Source organism: Lepisma saccharinum, chromosome 10 (genome assembly GCF_977018435.1).
Source record: "Lepisma saccharinum chromosome 10, izLepSacc3.1, whole genome shotgun sequence".
In the NCBI taxonomy this organism is placed as follows: Eukaryota; Metazoa; Arthropoda; class Insecta; order Zygentoma; family Lepismatidae; genus Lepisma; species Lepisma saccharinum.
Genome location: NC_139238.1, coordinates 68972045 through 68987829, shown reverse-complemented (window position 1 = coordinate 68987829; position 15785 = coordinate 68972045). Strand labels below are relative to the sequence as shown.

The 15785-nt window shown below is 37.3% G+C and overlaps 1 protein-coding gene across 5 annotated transcripts in view; it reads right to left on the bottom strand.

Moving 5' to 3' along the window:
• The window catches only part of Ythdf (YTH domain-containing family protein), a 68357-nt gene that overhangs the window by 28049 nt on the left and 24523 nt on the right, over positions 1 to 15785 (bottom strand). For all 5 annotated transcript variants that reach the window (XM_083129897.1, XM_083129894.1, XM_083129898.1 and 2 more), the window contains exon 3: positions 12722 to 12792. In XM_083129897.1, coding sequence (XP_082986023.1) covers positions 12722 to 12792 — 71 coding nt within the window. The remainder of the gene's footprint in view (positions 1 to 12721; positions 12793 to 15785) is intronic.

Here is a 15785-nt window from a genome sequence, read left to right as displayed (position 1 = left end):
AAGTGGAGCAATTTTGTGGAATAAGATAACTAATGATGGAAGATCCAGGAAAGAAAGCACAGGCAAAGAAAGAGCTCTTATGAAGGGGAGTCCATAAATATGCCACAAACTGATGTGGGATAGCTGAAAATAGTAGTGAGTAGTTTCTAAAGGTGCCATTAGGTGGCAGCACAATCCAGTCTGATGATATTCAGTTAGCAGTCGCTAGATAACAGACACACACATGGGCAGCTCAGTTTAAAAATGGCAACTGTGTTCAAAGGGTGTACGTTAAAAGAGGGTGTTAATTTTTTTTCTGGGCAGAATGACTTTCTGCAAAGGATATACATAAGGCAATATTTCCGGTATATGGTTGGAAGTGTTTGTCACGTAAAGTGGTGTACAACTAAATGCATGGCCATGAAAATAGGCAACTTCCAGGAAATGCGCTTGTGCCACATATGGGAAAAGCAAAGCGAGAGCGGGACAAAAGTGGCTGGTTCTCGTGCACTGTGTGGCAACGTCAACCGGGCTGTGTTGCATAGTTCGAGCGTCAGACCGACCTCTCTCCGGAGCATTTTTGTGTCATCCCTGACCTTTCGAGCAAATACTGTCAGTTTTGTATCATATGGATTACAAAGACCAACTCTACAATGAGATCTTTCATTCTCTTAAACCTTCGAACACATGGGGTTGTGCTCCGACATCGCAACAGCATGAACTTCTGTTACCTAATTTCATGGTTGTGAGTTTAAGTCGATAAATTCTCACCTTGGCGGCAAATGTTTCATGGATGATGAAGCTACTTTGGCTGGGACAGCAGCCCAAATACTTACATGCCGGTTTTGGGGCACCGATAAAGCGATGCCATAAGTGAATCAATGTTGGTGGAGATTACGTTGAAAAATTAAAATGGTTTTCAAGTCAGTAGCTTACTTAGAATCTTTAAAATAAAAGTTTGTAACCTACTTATTGACTTTACCCATATGAGAAGAAACAATTACTAACCTCCTGGAGAACAGCACTGTATGGATGCAAAACATGGCCAGGGCTGAAGCGGGAGCCTCCAAGATATGTTACAGGAGAATGTTGGAAGATCAAATGGATTCACAGAGAAACAAAGATAAAATGAGATGTGCATATAGGAAGAGAATTTTGTGGAAATTAATCATCTAGAGAAGATGCGGAATTGTAGGCCATATCCTCAGGCAAGAAGGAATAATGAAAACTTCAAATGAGGCAAGGGTCGGAGGGATATAATATATTTACAGGCCCAGGACTGGGTACACAAACAATAGCTCAACACATGATTAATTGATTTTTGATATTTAGTGTAGTTTTTCTTCCACTTTTGGCTAATCCCAACGATGACAATAAGTGATGATACTATGAACTTGATGAAGGGACTCTTACAAAGAACACCCATGCCCAAGCTGGGATTTGAACCTGGGATCACAATGTGCTACCGACTCCGCCATTGGAAGTTGGCTGTGCTTCAGATTGTGCACAACCTTTTGAATCACCTGATGTAATATATACACTGATATAACATTCCAGGGATCCAAATGCTACCAAACATACAGTTTAATATTTTTAATTATTATAATTTTATTTTTATATTTTTAATAATCATGGTACATTGCACAATTACTTAGGATTGTATTTAAAATTGTTTAGCCCTTTGCACTTGAAATGAACAAAACCTAATATCAAATCAAGCTTCTCACGGATGCAAACATTGATAACGTAAATCCTTTCATGTGCCATGTCTGTCTGCACGGACATTGAACCTAGCATGGCCATTGTCGCTCAGTGAAGATCCCTGTGTCAGTTGGTGCGTGCTTCCTATATGCCGAATGCCTTACCGACAAGGAATGCTGACTATGAAACTGACGCCGTTATCTTTCTGACACACAACCTAATGAAACCTAATCTGGAAACCATAGTGGGTACTAGCATCCACAGACTAATCAAAGCCAACCCTCCAAAGATGTTTCTATAATATCACCCACATCTAAACCCTTACATCCCAAAACCCTATCATCTTTAACCACTCACTCATACCTATTTATAACATACCCAAAATAACAACAGTTAGAAAACTAAAACTAACCACAAACTAACATAAAAAAGAAACTCAACATTAAACTACATTACTAATAGTTTAACTAATTGCAAAATAAACTAAAATCCTTAAATAAATAATAAAGAGGTGGGGAACTGTGAAATTCAGGAATGTGACATCCTGGTTTATTTAATGGTACTAGACATTAAGCGCATACCCTCGAATGTATGCGGGTGGGGGCAGGCTTACTTCGCCCCCCCCCCCTTTCTTAAAACATACATTGCAGATGTGTATTCACACAAGTGTATATAATGGATGCCCAAAGGGTGCTAGTATTAGTCTTGAATACTTCACTCTTCATTACGGTTCAGCATATCAATCTGAATAAGGGGCATGGTTATAGGATAACTGGAAGCTGGACGTACACAAGTGGAGGTGCCACTAGATATAAATATCTCCATAAACATAATTTGACAGTAGACATCTACATGTTGCAACAACCTATGAAAACCGGGGCCGGGGGTTATAAAATTTTAGCCCTGCCATTGTTCTTATTGGAGTGGACTATGTAATTCGAACTCCAAGGGGCACAAAAAAGTTCAAATTATCCAAATTTTGAATTTAAAAAAATGCATTACTAAAAAAAACAACAAAGCTACTGTACTACAGTATAAACAAAAATAATGAACATGCAGTGGACCTTACTGTAAAAAGTGCCATATTTTGTGCAGAGTCTATAGTGCATGCAAACAAAATTCTTCTCTCAATATTAATTAAGTTACCAGTAAATGGAACACACGTTCAAGTAAGTACACTGTATTAACAGACAAAATTATGTACATACCTGGGTAAAAAAATTAGCGACTTGCTCTCACTTAAAGAAGTTTGTGATTTTTGTTTGATTATTTTTACACGGTTCACTAAATCTTCAATTTCATGTATTGTGTAAAACAAGTCATTGCTAATGTTTGTAATTTGAATTGCATATAAATTTTGAACACTGGTTTTAATTGGAATTTCAAGGGGAATGAACTTCTGTTTGAATTACCGAATGCTTTGAATTATCCAAGTTCGAATTTGAGAGCCCAATGTATTATTATTATTATTATTAACAGTTTTTGTGGGTTACTGAACAAGACAGATGTACTTTAGGCAGGCACTCTTTTGAAACAAAAAAATGAGTTTAATTTAGGTACTTTCCTTTACAATTCCCAAAAGGTGATTTTTTAAAAAAAATAATTGATTAACGCCACTTTCAAAGTGCATTTTGCCATACAACTCTAATACCACACATGCAGCAAAGCAAAAGAAACCGACAATACATTACGGTAGCCACATTGGCAGCGAGCTGAGAAACAAGGATGTTGATTTCAACCGTCAATATCCCTCCACTTGGCCTTCATAATGTTTACATTTGTTTATATTTGAGTACTATTACATGACCTCCCATGGGTTCCTTTATGGCCTGCCAAGAACCTACATCTGCAGGAGCATGGTCTTTATTCTTGGAAGGTTCTCACAGTGTATATCCCTGGCTGCATTCCACAGTAGTAGCCAGGTTGAAATACGAAAAAGAAGCATAACCCCCTCTCCCCCCAAAAAAAGAAGCGTGTTAAAACTGGGTGCTTTCTAAAATATCTACCTAAGCACTTGAAAGCCTGGGGTTTCAAAGGAGTCAGGGAATTTGATGATGCAACTGACTTTGTAACAGTCTATGAAATGTAGCAGACAAAATGGTGACCAAAATTACAGAATAATTTGATATTTTACAGTGATTGTACTATAATGTTTATTTTGGCATTTTCTTGGTATTATTTTTGGAAGAAGAGTGCTTTAAGTCCAGCATGCGACCAGAAACTACATAGTGTGTGAACATCGATATACAGTGATATGTAATGTTCTTTGAAAAATCCAAATTCAGTCTGGAGAGTGCCTGAAGACATGTGCACATCCAGAGGGAACCTGCAAGCAGGCTTAGCCTCATTAATATCATCCAGGAAAACTGGTATTTCGATGGAGGTTTTATGGTGTGGGCTGGCATCATGTTGGATTTTCCTACACTACTCTGGGTGTTCACGATGGGACACACCATTACCATGCAGAATGCTCAACATTTACTAAGTTCTGTGGCACATATTTTCCTCTATATGCGCAGCAACAATATGAGAATATCTAAAAGAACGTTTGGACAGCATGTTCCCTGGTTATAAACCCCATCAAGCATGCCTGGGCATTCTCAGGAAGGGCACCTGTGACTGAGTGGTTAGCACATCGTGCTGCGATGCCCAAGGGTCCCCGGTTCGAATCCTGCTCGGGCATGGTTGTTTGTGAATGTCCATTCATCAATTTCACCATTTCATCACTCATCCCCATCTTCACAAATTAACCAAGAGGCACAAAAAACGAAGTAAAATAAAATAAATCAAATCAGGAAGGGCACAGTAGGATGCACACCACATCCAAGGTCTGTTCAGAAACCCAAAACTAGGGATGGTCAAATCCAGATAAAATTTTATCCAGATATTGGACATTCTGATATCCGGAGAGTTTTATTGTTTACCCATTTTACGGGCTATCCACATAACCTTTTATTCATTATTTTTGTATTTCGCTGTATAGATTTTCTACAAATCCTTCATCAAATTTGCTCTACCTGGATATCCGAATTATCTAGGTATTTGAATTACCTGGATCCAAATTATCTGTTTCAGCAACAGATATCGGATAATTTGAAATCTGAATATCCATTATCTGGATTTTGTGGCCATTCCTATTCCGAACAGCCTTGGCACAGGAATGGTACTTGATACATTGAGAAACTGCATAACAAACTTGTTCACAGCAAACACTTTGCATGTATGCATTGCAAGGCCATTTTACACTGAAAACTGTAATAAATCAACAAGGACAAGTCAAGGTGGTTTTAGGTAAAAACAAAAAAGGATACATATAAACATGATAAGACAAACAAGAAAACAAACAAAATATTTACATATTCGTTCTTAAAGATCGGAAAATACTTTCAGGGACAAAAATGTCGATGTTTGTGGGTAGTTTATTATAGAACTGGGGCAGCCTGTGGAACAGAGATCGCTGTATACGGGAAAGCCTAGCGGTAGAGGTGTGGAACAATTTAATGTTTTGGGTAGATCGAGAGGGAACTCTGAAATTGAATTCTGTAAGTAAAAATTCAGATCTTAGTTTTCCATTGATGATTTTATAGAAAAATTTCATATCGGCCATATTGCGTCGGGTCTGCAGTAACTGGATGTTCAAAGTAGTCAGGATGTCAGGTTTCTTAAGATGCCGCAGAGAAGGAATTCTATGATGAACAATGGCGGTAAAGAAGCTGAGGACGGAATCTATGCTAGAGAGATTTGTACTGGATGCCAGGGCCCAGACTGAGAGCAATATCCGAGAATTGGAGAAATGCATGACTTGAAAAATAGGCTAAGAGAAGTTGGAGTATCAATTTCAGTGAATCTGTAGAGGAGGCCTAAGAGGCGCATTGCACTTTTAGTTGTAGCTGCGATGTGTTGCTTGAAGTTCAGTGTTTCATCTATGATAACACCTAGATATTTTTGGGTTGCAACTGTGGTAATATAATTGTTTTCAAAAACATAGTGAGAATGTATTTTGTTCTTTTTTTAAAGAGACTGTGAGGGAGGAACATTTCTGCGGGTTAAGTTGTAGATTCCACTGCTTACACCATGTGCTATCAATAAACAGACATCTGGCATAAATATGTTACATGTTTTGTATCTTTGCTGACAGCAGTCTTAGTTTATATTATTTTGGAAGGCACCACTGCACATGTCTGGTAAGATTGATAGCAGTTGGATGTCTGGAAGGTTCCAAATCTTGCATGGTTATGAATTACTCAACTTTTGAGGATCTGTGTATATTATGCGTATGCATCACTTGGCTCCCCAACTTTCATTAGACCAAGGACAAGTGCATCCGTTATTAGCTTCAATTTTAATGAAAAAGGGTGATGATAAAGTGGAACACTAACAGAAGTGACAACAACTGATCTAGCCTCAAATCAAGTACAACTATAAATTACATTTTTCATACACTGAACAATATATATCTTTGGATATAGTGTAATCTGCAACCAGCCAACAATAAACAGCTGACTGTGAATAGTAGCAATGAGACATCAAAATCAATAGGTATTAGCCGGACCCTGTGGCTGAGTGGATAGCACACCACGCTGTGATGCCAGGGGTCCCGGGTTCAAATCCCACTCGGGCTTGGTTGTTTGTGAATGTCCATTCATCAATTTCATCACTCATCCCCATCTTCGCAAATTAGCCAAGAGGCACAAAACGTGAAGTAAATTAAAATAAATCAATCAATCAATCAGTATTATTCTTTGCAAATAAAACAGAAATGTTATTTTATACAAAGGAGTGAATTTTGAATTGTGTTTGTTAAATGACAGGGTTTTCATTATTTTGGCCAATTTCAAAATATATTTCAACACCTTTCTGTGGTGCTTAACATACTAGAAGCCACGTTATGTGCTGATGCACTTGCTAATTGTGCAATTTTGTTCACAATAAATTAACACAAACATGTATAAAAACCTTTCAAGAAGCTAGTTCAAGACAAAAATAAGTTGAAGTTATTTTCATCTTCAAAGCCAGGCAGGTCAGTGGAAATATGAAGTGACCCGAGCTCATATTAGGGACATTTCAGCATTACTTGTGACACATTCACACCTAACATTTAAGGCTCTAAACATGAGACTGGATTATAATATTCATGGTGAACTGATTCATAGAATTATGAAGTAACTTCAGCAAAAAAAATTAAAAAATTGATTGATTTGCTTTATTTTACTTTGCTTTTTGTGCCACTTTTGGCTAATTTGCGAAGATGGGGATGAGTGATGATATGATGAAATTGATGATTGGACACTCACAAACATCCATGCCCATGCCGGGATTCAAACCTGGGATCCCTGGTCTCTTAGTATGATGTACTAACCACTCCGCCACAGGGGCCGGCTTAAAAAAAAACTTGAGCATGGCGACACAGCTTGAATGCATGAAAAGCATTAACAAAAATGTGTTACGTGTGTGATTTAAAAATATAGAAAAATTTGACTTCATTTGCCTGTGAATCACATAGGCTACACATGCTAATAATAATTGTTGGTGAAATATGCAAAAGACATGCATTCACAAACATTTAAACTTCTAATGCAATTATAAACAATAATAATTTCCAGATTAATTCATTTTGATATTTAGATAGAGTAGGACCACTTTTATGTTGCCATTAGGCAAAATCAGGAATATGTCACGTGGGGAAAAATGTTGAGACTACAGTTAAAAATTGCCTTCAAGTAGGTTTCAATCAGTGTATCACATATAGAGTCTGTATTTGTAGGAACTTAAAAACAGCTTCAATAGGCATAAAAAAGGGTATATAGTTAATACTGTAAATATGAATCTTGTGCACAAGACTCAAATTAAAAAAATAATACATGAAGATCATATAATTTTTATATTAACACAAACAGTGCTTGTCATATATTTAAACAATATTTATTGATTTTCAAACAGATTTTAAAAAATCGTGCTAATTTCAAATATTAGGAGAGTTACCGGAATATATCAACAATTATTTGCTCAAAGCTGCTCTAAATTGTGAAATCTTTTTTCCTCCATAAAAATTGTTTAATCAGAAAGCAATCCTCTCAAGGGTTCTAAAGTTCATTTTCTCTTAAAATAGTAAATTATTCACCAATTTACTGCATTTATTGTCTTATTTGCGTGAACTATATTTCTGTCAATGCAAGCACAGAGGCTACTCAAGACAAATGCACTAAAATACCATGAGAGAAACACACAGAGTATTTAAAAAAAATAATCCTTCCTTTCCATCTCTACATCCTCTACATCTCATGAATTGTAACAAACTCAATGATACTTACGTGCTGCAACACATTGTATTAGAAGTGTACCGTTTTTATCTTGTAAAGTATGTGACGCATGCTCTGCACTGGCACAAAAACACAACTAATTTTAAGTGAAAAAAATCTAATCTTTCTTTTTTTCCAATCCTATCCACATACTCCACCCGCTGCGTATGTTGTGGTCATCCTCTCCTTACTTTTGCCTTCTGGTTTGGCCTCTAGCATTTGTTTAGACCCTTCCTCCATTCTAGCAACATATCCAAACCCAAGCCATTGTAGCACCTTTGTCTCTGTTGTCCCACTGAAATGTTTTTGTTGTAACTGGTCTCCAATAGTAATATTGCTGATCCAAAAATTTTGAAAACTAGCCTTGGATTAAAAAACAATCAAGAAATGGATGGAAGAACCTGAGGACAAACAGCAAAAGGGGAATGGAGGAGACAAAGAGTCGAGTTGTTGTTTAAGTCCACTTTATGCAAAGATAGGCTAATCAGGACTGGACCTACAGTTTAAAGTGGATTCTGAAGCACTGTGCCATGTGCCTCCACAAGAAATCAAACCCTTGATTACAAGGCGATGACGTTACCACTATGCCATCAAGAAGGCCCGAGGAGAACATGAAGAATGTTAATGATTAGTGTCAGCGAGAAAGATAAATTTGGTCTCCAAGACAAGGCTGACCAGTGTGCAGTTACTAAAAACACCAGCGACATTCTAAGAAACAAAAAGACACTCCAATTTGCTGTAAATTCTCTTTTCCAAACACACTTAGTTTGAAAGTAGATAATTTAACTATTGAATGGCTTTGTAGTGTTCATGCAAAATATATATTTCAATATATTTCAAACAAGCTGGACTGATCTATACACAGTTAAATAAAAAAATGTTTTGTAAATTGGACGTACATAAAATATTAGTATGAAATTTGAAAAATTTATATGCCTTACAAGTGCTTAGCCATTTCACATATGTATAAATTTTATTAACATATCATTTAAACATGTAAATACTTTTTGCTGCAGAAATTGGGGTTTTTATAGCACCCTAAATTTTATGGGCATTTTATGTTCTCACATATAAATTTTCACTGAACTTGCGTTTAGATAAAAACAAACACAAAAATAGAGATAAAATTGAACACCAACTATCTACCTTTTTATACTACAAGTGATTCATATTTATCTACTTTAAAACAAATACAATTTTGTGTATATTTACATCGTATGACATGGTTTGTCACATGCATCACTGACATGCTAGTTTCTTTGTAATTTATTAATTTATGCATATGTTGATAATTTGACAAAAACTATTATCAAAATAGATCACATGAAAATTGTGTTTAAATTTACGCTTTTCACTCACACACACAGCAATCGTAAGTACATACTTATCTCAGTACAGCCCATTACCATCACAGTCGCCTTTCAAACAAAGCTGAAACAAATTACTGTACTTTCAATTTTTGAGCTAATATATATACTAATATATTTTTCTACAAATATCAAGTACTACCAAAAACAAGCATCAAGCACTGTAGATAAATTCTATAAAATAAACTTTTCCTTTGCTAAGATAGCAAAAATGTAAATAACTACAATAAAATAGGATAATTACATCATAAAAAAATTTCTACATGTTACGAACAAGCATAGTTAAAGGCTAAGTGGTCCTTTAGCATACCCCACGAAACAAGTTTTCAAAATTTTCTCCATTGGAGGAAAAAAATTCTGAAAAATTTCATCCGTTCAGAATTAATTTAAGTGCATTCTAGTCAACCTTCCTGTGGTTTCATTTCACAGTTGCCTAGATATCTAAATATGGTGCCATGAAACTATCACAAATATATCTAGACAAAATCGAAAGTAATCCCTCCCCACGAAGATTCAACTGAATGTCATAGAACAAATTCCAAACAGATAAAATATTTCAGAATTGGAGAATAGCAATTTTTTGAAATGAAGGCAATTTTTTAAAATGACTTGGTAGCGCAACAGTCTATTTTATGCTCCAACTGTTAATCCCAACAGGATCCAAAACTCTGCATTGTGCCCCCACTAGGAATCAAATCCAGGTTCCCTTGATTGTAAGGCAGTAGAGAGGAAGGTACAAGGTCTACTGAAGTTGAGAAATAATATGAGTGATCACAAAAGCAATAGCTAAGATCTATAATTTAAACTAGCTAATTTTACTGACACAAAAGGCACTTTCTTTCTATCCTTCATACATTAAACAACTGAGGGTTTCAATATGAAAAAAATCACAATATTTATTCAGGTTGCTTCTACAGATTTGTTTCAATTCAAATTAATTTTGTTAATCATCATACCGGGTGACCATAAAGTTTTTCCAACATTCCAAAGGTTTATTACAAAGAAACTATTACAGTTACAACTGCATAACTTATGACAAAAGAAAGAGAAAATCAGTTTTTCCCCTCTGTTCTAGATAGAGGCTGAGGTGGTATAGGATGTACTGCAATAGCTGGAACGGAAAATGGCATCAGGTCAATGTGTTTTACATTATCATGATACCAAGTCATCAACTGATGTGCAGCGAAATTTTAGGAGGGAATATGGACAACCACCACCTGATTACAAAAGCAACACGTGGACCTGATCTGGACACATCGAGGAGGAGAATAACTGACGCTATTGCTGGGGTCACCCATGAAATGTTTTACAACACATGATGCGAAATTTAATATTGCTTAAGACATTCTGGGAGCGACAAAAGGGTTCACATTTGGAAGTTCATTGATATTGTTATGAGTTTTTCTTCTTTTGCCACAAGCCATGAAGCTGTAACTGTAATAGTTTCTTTAAAAACTCTTTCTCCTGGTTGTTGTCCAGTTTTTTGGCCTCCTTTCCATCTGCAGGGAGACTTTTTTAGGGGCCGAGAATGGTGCAGGAAGAGAGGGGTATACAATGATTAAGTCCGAAGGTTGAAAGATGATTTATTTTATTTCAGCTGACATCGGGGAAGTCGACATTCGATCTCACCACAAAAAAGAGGGAGAAAAGGGCTCCACAGACGAAATGCAGTTTTTCCTGGTGTTGGAGGGCAAGCAAAGTACACACACACTTACACCCCCTCCCCCCCCCAATCGAGTGTGGCTGTACAACAATTTTCAACATTAATTGAGCACTGCCTGAAAAAAAAATGACCTCCTACATGGCCCACTACGAGAGAAGGTTGACGGGTGGAGAGAGCAAATATAAGTGTGTCATGTGGAAGGAGCAGAGAGCGATTGGGCAAATATTATAGCAGAGACAGGAAGTCAACTGCACTATACCCCTCACTCCCACCAGAGATATAGGGTGTACTTCTCTTTCTCCCTCTGAAATTGCATAGGGAAGAGAGAGGAAATACCCACAATTGTCCACTGTTAATTTCAAACCCATACCCTCAAAATTTTAAACGTTTGCCCCCTCACCCCACCCCCCACAGACAAATTCAACTATTTCTTTTCGCAGTGGATGCCTCCGTGGGGGTGGGGGGGGGGTTGTAATGTTGGATAGATTTTACAGCCACCCTGTATCTTCCTTGCAATACATATTCCACTCAATCTGCCATTATTAAAGCCCGATAGACCAAAGAACCAACTTCCAATTCTACTTTTGTCTTTTAAATGGAACCGCACCTTGGCCTTGTTAGGGGTGCCCTTTGCCACCTGTTTCAAAAACTTTTGCTGTCAGTCCTAAGTTTGGCTAAAAGCAGAATACCACAAGAATTTCCCCTCACCACAGCAACTGGATGAAGCCAATTGGTTTGAGGGTAACAAATGAGTGAGTCTCCATTTCTCTACCTCTCCCTGAACTTGAGCGATGGGTGCATGAGAGCAGGTGGTGTTGTGTACCACTGACAAAAATCATGCATGTGGCAACACCTCTTTTCCCCCTTCAAAATCCCACATCTGGAGGCGAAAAGTCTGGGTTTCTTGAAGTTTGTTCTTCGCTCACACGAGCTTTAAATATATGAAATCTTGCTGAATAATGTCTAGAGAAGCATGAGTGTTAACTCTGCTATACTGAACGTAACTCCAACTGGCGGTTGACCTTGATGGCTATTTCTGGACCTTTCTGTCCCCCAATTATTTTCGGGGGCTTGGGGTCCCATGGGTGTCAACGATCTCAGTTGCAAAATGAAAGCTGAAGGGATCACATCGCTCTCCCGAAGCAATGTTGCCAAGCATACTTCAGTGTTTGCCACTTGTCTTTATATCACTGTGTGTCCGCCTGCTTTCTGACCTGTGGGTGGTCCTTCCAGAAACTTCATCGTTCAGTTGTACCCTTAACCCCCGGTGATTTTTTGCTGCTGACAATTCCATTGCCCGACAAGACTTTTTCTCGCTTTACAGTATGTTTGGCAACATGTGGTGTACCCAATGCTTATTTGCTTCGTTCCGCGAACAATGTTCGGTACCTTGAGACTCGAAAATGCCCGATCTAAGTCGAAGAAAATTCAACTGATCGCTGATTCGTCGTTTCCCAGCCGCCAGTTGGAGTTGCGTTCAGTACAGTGATAAAGTACATAAGTAATAACAATAGAGCTTTAATATGATTTTTTACAATAATTTTCACCTGATGTAATTTTTTTCATATTGGAAACTCTGCTGATATTGAAACTTCACACTATAAATAGAACTGGGGTTCAAACATATGCTAGCTCTTGATCCAGGAGCGTACAAAGTTTTGAAAGAAGAAAAATAAAGGTTGTTGAGTCCATCTATTGCAGAATGCACTTACCTGATGATGCTGTGTCCTCCATGAATCAAAATCCTCATGCTCATTTACGTGGTCCTTCGGGCCATTGGACACTGAAAGGAATAAAGAATTGTCAGATTTATAGGAAATGTAATGCTTCTTTAAAAAAAAAAACATCATTGATTGAAATGAATATGGTATTCCAGGTCATGCATTTTGATTGTACGCCATAAAGTGACTACTTTGTCTTTACATACCATGGGAAAAAATTAAACTGGACTGGAGTAAATGTAAGTTTACCATTATAGTTTCCAGTGCATTTTGGTGTCAGTACTTCCAATCTTCTATTTGGACTGTGAAATTAATACATGCCTCAATAATTGTTGCAATTATGGCTGATAATATAATTCTGAGGATAATTCACCTCTGCTAAAAAACTGTCACACCAAAGAAAAACAAAACAGATTTAATCCCTCTATGATATTTAGTTCTCGAGCTACATTTTCTTTTGTACATCCCAGCAAGTTAGAAAAGAACGTGCTTAAAAAGTTCTCACCCTGAGAGGCTTACATGCGACAAAGACTTCCATCTTCTAAGGGTTATTTATAACCTTCATAAGGATATGACCCTGCTAATTTCCATTCCAATGTGAAATAAATAAAATTATGTATATTGCAATCCATACCAGACCACTAAATTGTGCATCTCACCAGGAACATTCAACTACATGATTAATAAGGAGAGATAAGGAAGCAATGCACAGGAACTAAAATACAACAATAACGCCACAACTTTGTTGATGCCCAAAAGATCATTTCGATGCTCAACTGAACTTACTGACTCCACAAAATACACAGATGAAAACAAACATTACACGATAGAGAGATTAACTTTATCTTATCTGAAATATTCAATCCTAATCTTCATCTTTTCTTTATCCAAACAGAGAAATTAGGGTCATTCTGTATCAAGTGGTCTAAAATAAGAGTTAATGGTTGCTTGAGAATTTTGACAAATTCCAATGTATTTTTTATCTTGTTACCCCGATGTATTGATGGTTTGAAATAGGGCTACTTTTGATTTATAGTATTGTGGTGACAATTTTTCTTTTACTGCACATCATTTTTTACTATTTCAGAGATTTGCGAACGTTAGATTATCTCGACTACTGTTACTCATACAGACTTTCCTTAAAAACCATTTGTTTTGGTCAAGTGGAGGCTGCAATTCCAGTACTATATTACTAATCTGAATTTCTGTTTATTGCTAAAATTTCAGCATTATTTGTCACTGATAAGCCATTATGCTATAGATTGTTACTGTCAACGGATTGACTTCTGCTGGCAGACAGGCAGACTGATCATTTAAGGCACATTATATAAGGCCCAGTCAAATGAAAGTGGGTCACCACATATTGTAGTCAAGGCACACTAAATTTAGTAACGCAGCTGCCTACGAATAGTACTGCCACCTGTGGGGAATGAGAGAAGCACAGTAACGAGCCTCACGTGAACACCCAATGTTTGCTTATTTTGCAGGAAGTGAGGTTAGTCACATGTGTATTTGTCCTACATTAGAATGGAGGTGAGTAAAAACGAACAGAGGGGACTGCGAGGGTGATGGAGGATGAGAAATTCATCATCGCATGTCTGTTGTGTACGGTGAACACTGCATGTGATGTTCTGGAGTGGCAGAAGAGATTCAGAGATGGACACGTGTCACCGCAAGATCATCCATACCAGGACAGGCCCATCATGTCGTGTGCAATTGGATGGTCTTATCCAGTAATTATGATGGATTACGGAGAAAGAACTTCATATTTTGGTGAGATAAACCATGGTTCCCATCAACTGATGGAGGAACAAAAGACTCAGTCACAGGTGCCACCGTTTTGAGCTCAAGAGCAAATGGCAAAGCCAAGAGTGGAAACACATGGATTCTCCCCCACCGAATACCATCCTAAGCTGTACACACAAGTTCTAGGAAAATCATGATGGCCTTCTTCATCTGCAAGTGCTTGCTGCTTGTCGACTTGCTTGAGCATGGGGCCACAATCAATGCTAGCTGCTGTGAAGACACTGCATAAACTGCATAAACTGAAGCACACCACTAATTTGAAACCCCCTGGAATGCTATAAAATGGCATCATCCTCTCCATGATAATGACCATCGCCACACTTTCAAATTGGTGAGGGATACGCTTCAAGGCTTTGGCTGTGAAAGACTTTAACATTCTCCCTATAGTCCAGATATTTCCCCATGGTATATTCAAATTTTTGGTGACCAGAAGACACACATTCATCGACATTGGTTTCAGTCAAACTAGGATGTATGCAACTGGGTAAGGTTGTAGATCCATCAGAACCCAACAAGCTTCTACAAGAATGGAATTAATTAAACATCTCTCCCAGTGGGATAAATATAACAGTTATGGAGATAACATATGAGGTATGCATTTTCAATGAAACTTTTTTGGTGGCTTACCCATTTTCAAATGACTGTCCCTTGTAGAACAACTCGGTAGTTTCTTCAGTTTACAAAGTCCCAGTAGACAGTCTTAGTCTTAGTTTACTGTATGTAGTAGTTTGAGAAAAATCAACAGGTATCTATTGGATTTAGCTGTTTACTAAAACTGACACATGCGACAGTAAATTGAGGAGATGGATATCGTGTGCCTGTCAGTCTGGTGAATTCAGATTAAAATTAGCATTTTGTTAAAAGACTTTAGTTTTAGGAAATTACAAACTTGTACTTGCTAATTTCTAAGATATGAACAGGCACATGGACAGATCATTTCTTGTGTTGAGCTATGTTTGTAAGTCCATTAAAATTAGTCATTAGGGGAGACCGGGGTAATTAGAACAGGAAACAGCCTGTAGAAGTTCCACTGTAAATTACTCAGAAAGTTACTGATGGATTTTTTAAAAATGTCTACCCTTTAAAAGGACATCTTTTGTATAATTTTGAAAAAAATAATGACCATACCTGCATTGCAAATACTCGTCCAAAAAAAATAATTGTCATGACACCATAAAATTGTTCCAATTACCCCATTTGGGGTTAATGGAACATAAGTTAGAAATTTCAACTGAATAGCTTTAGATTG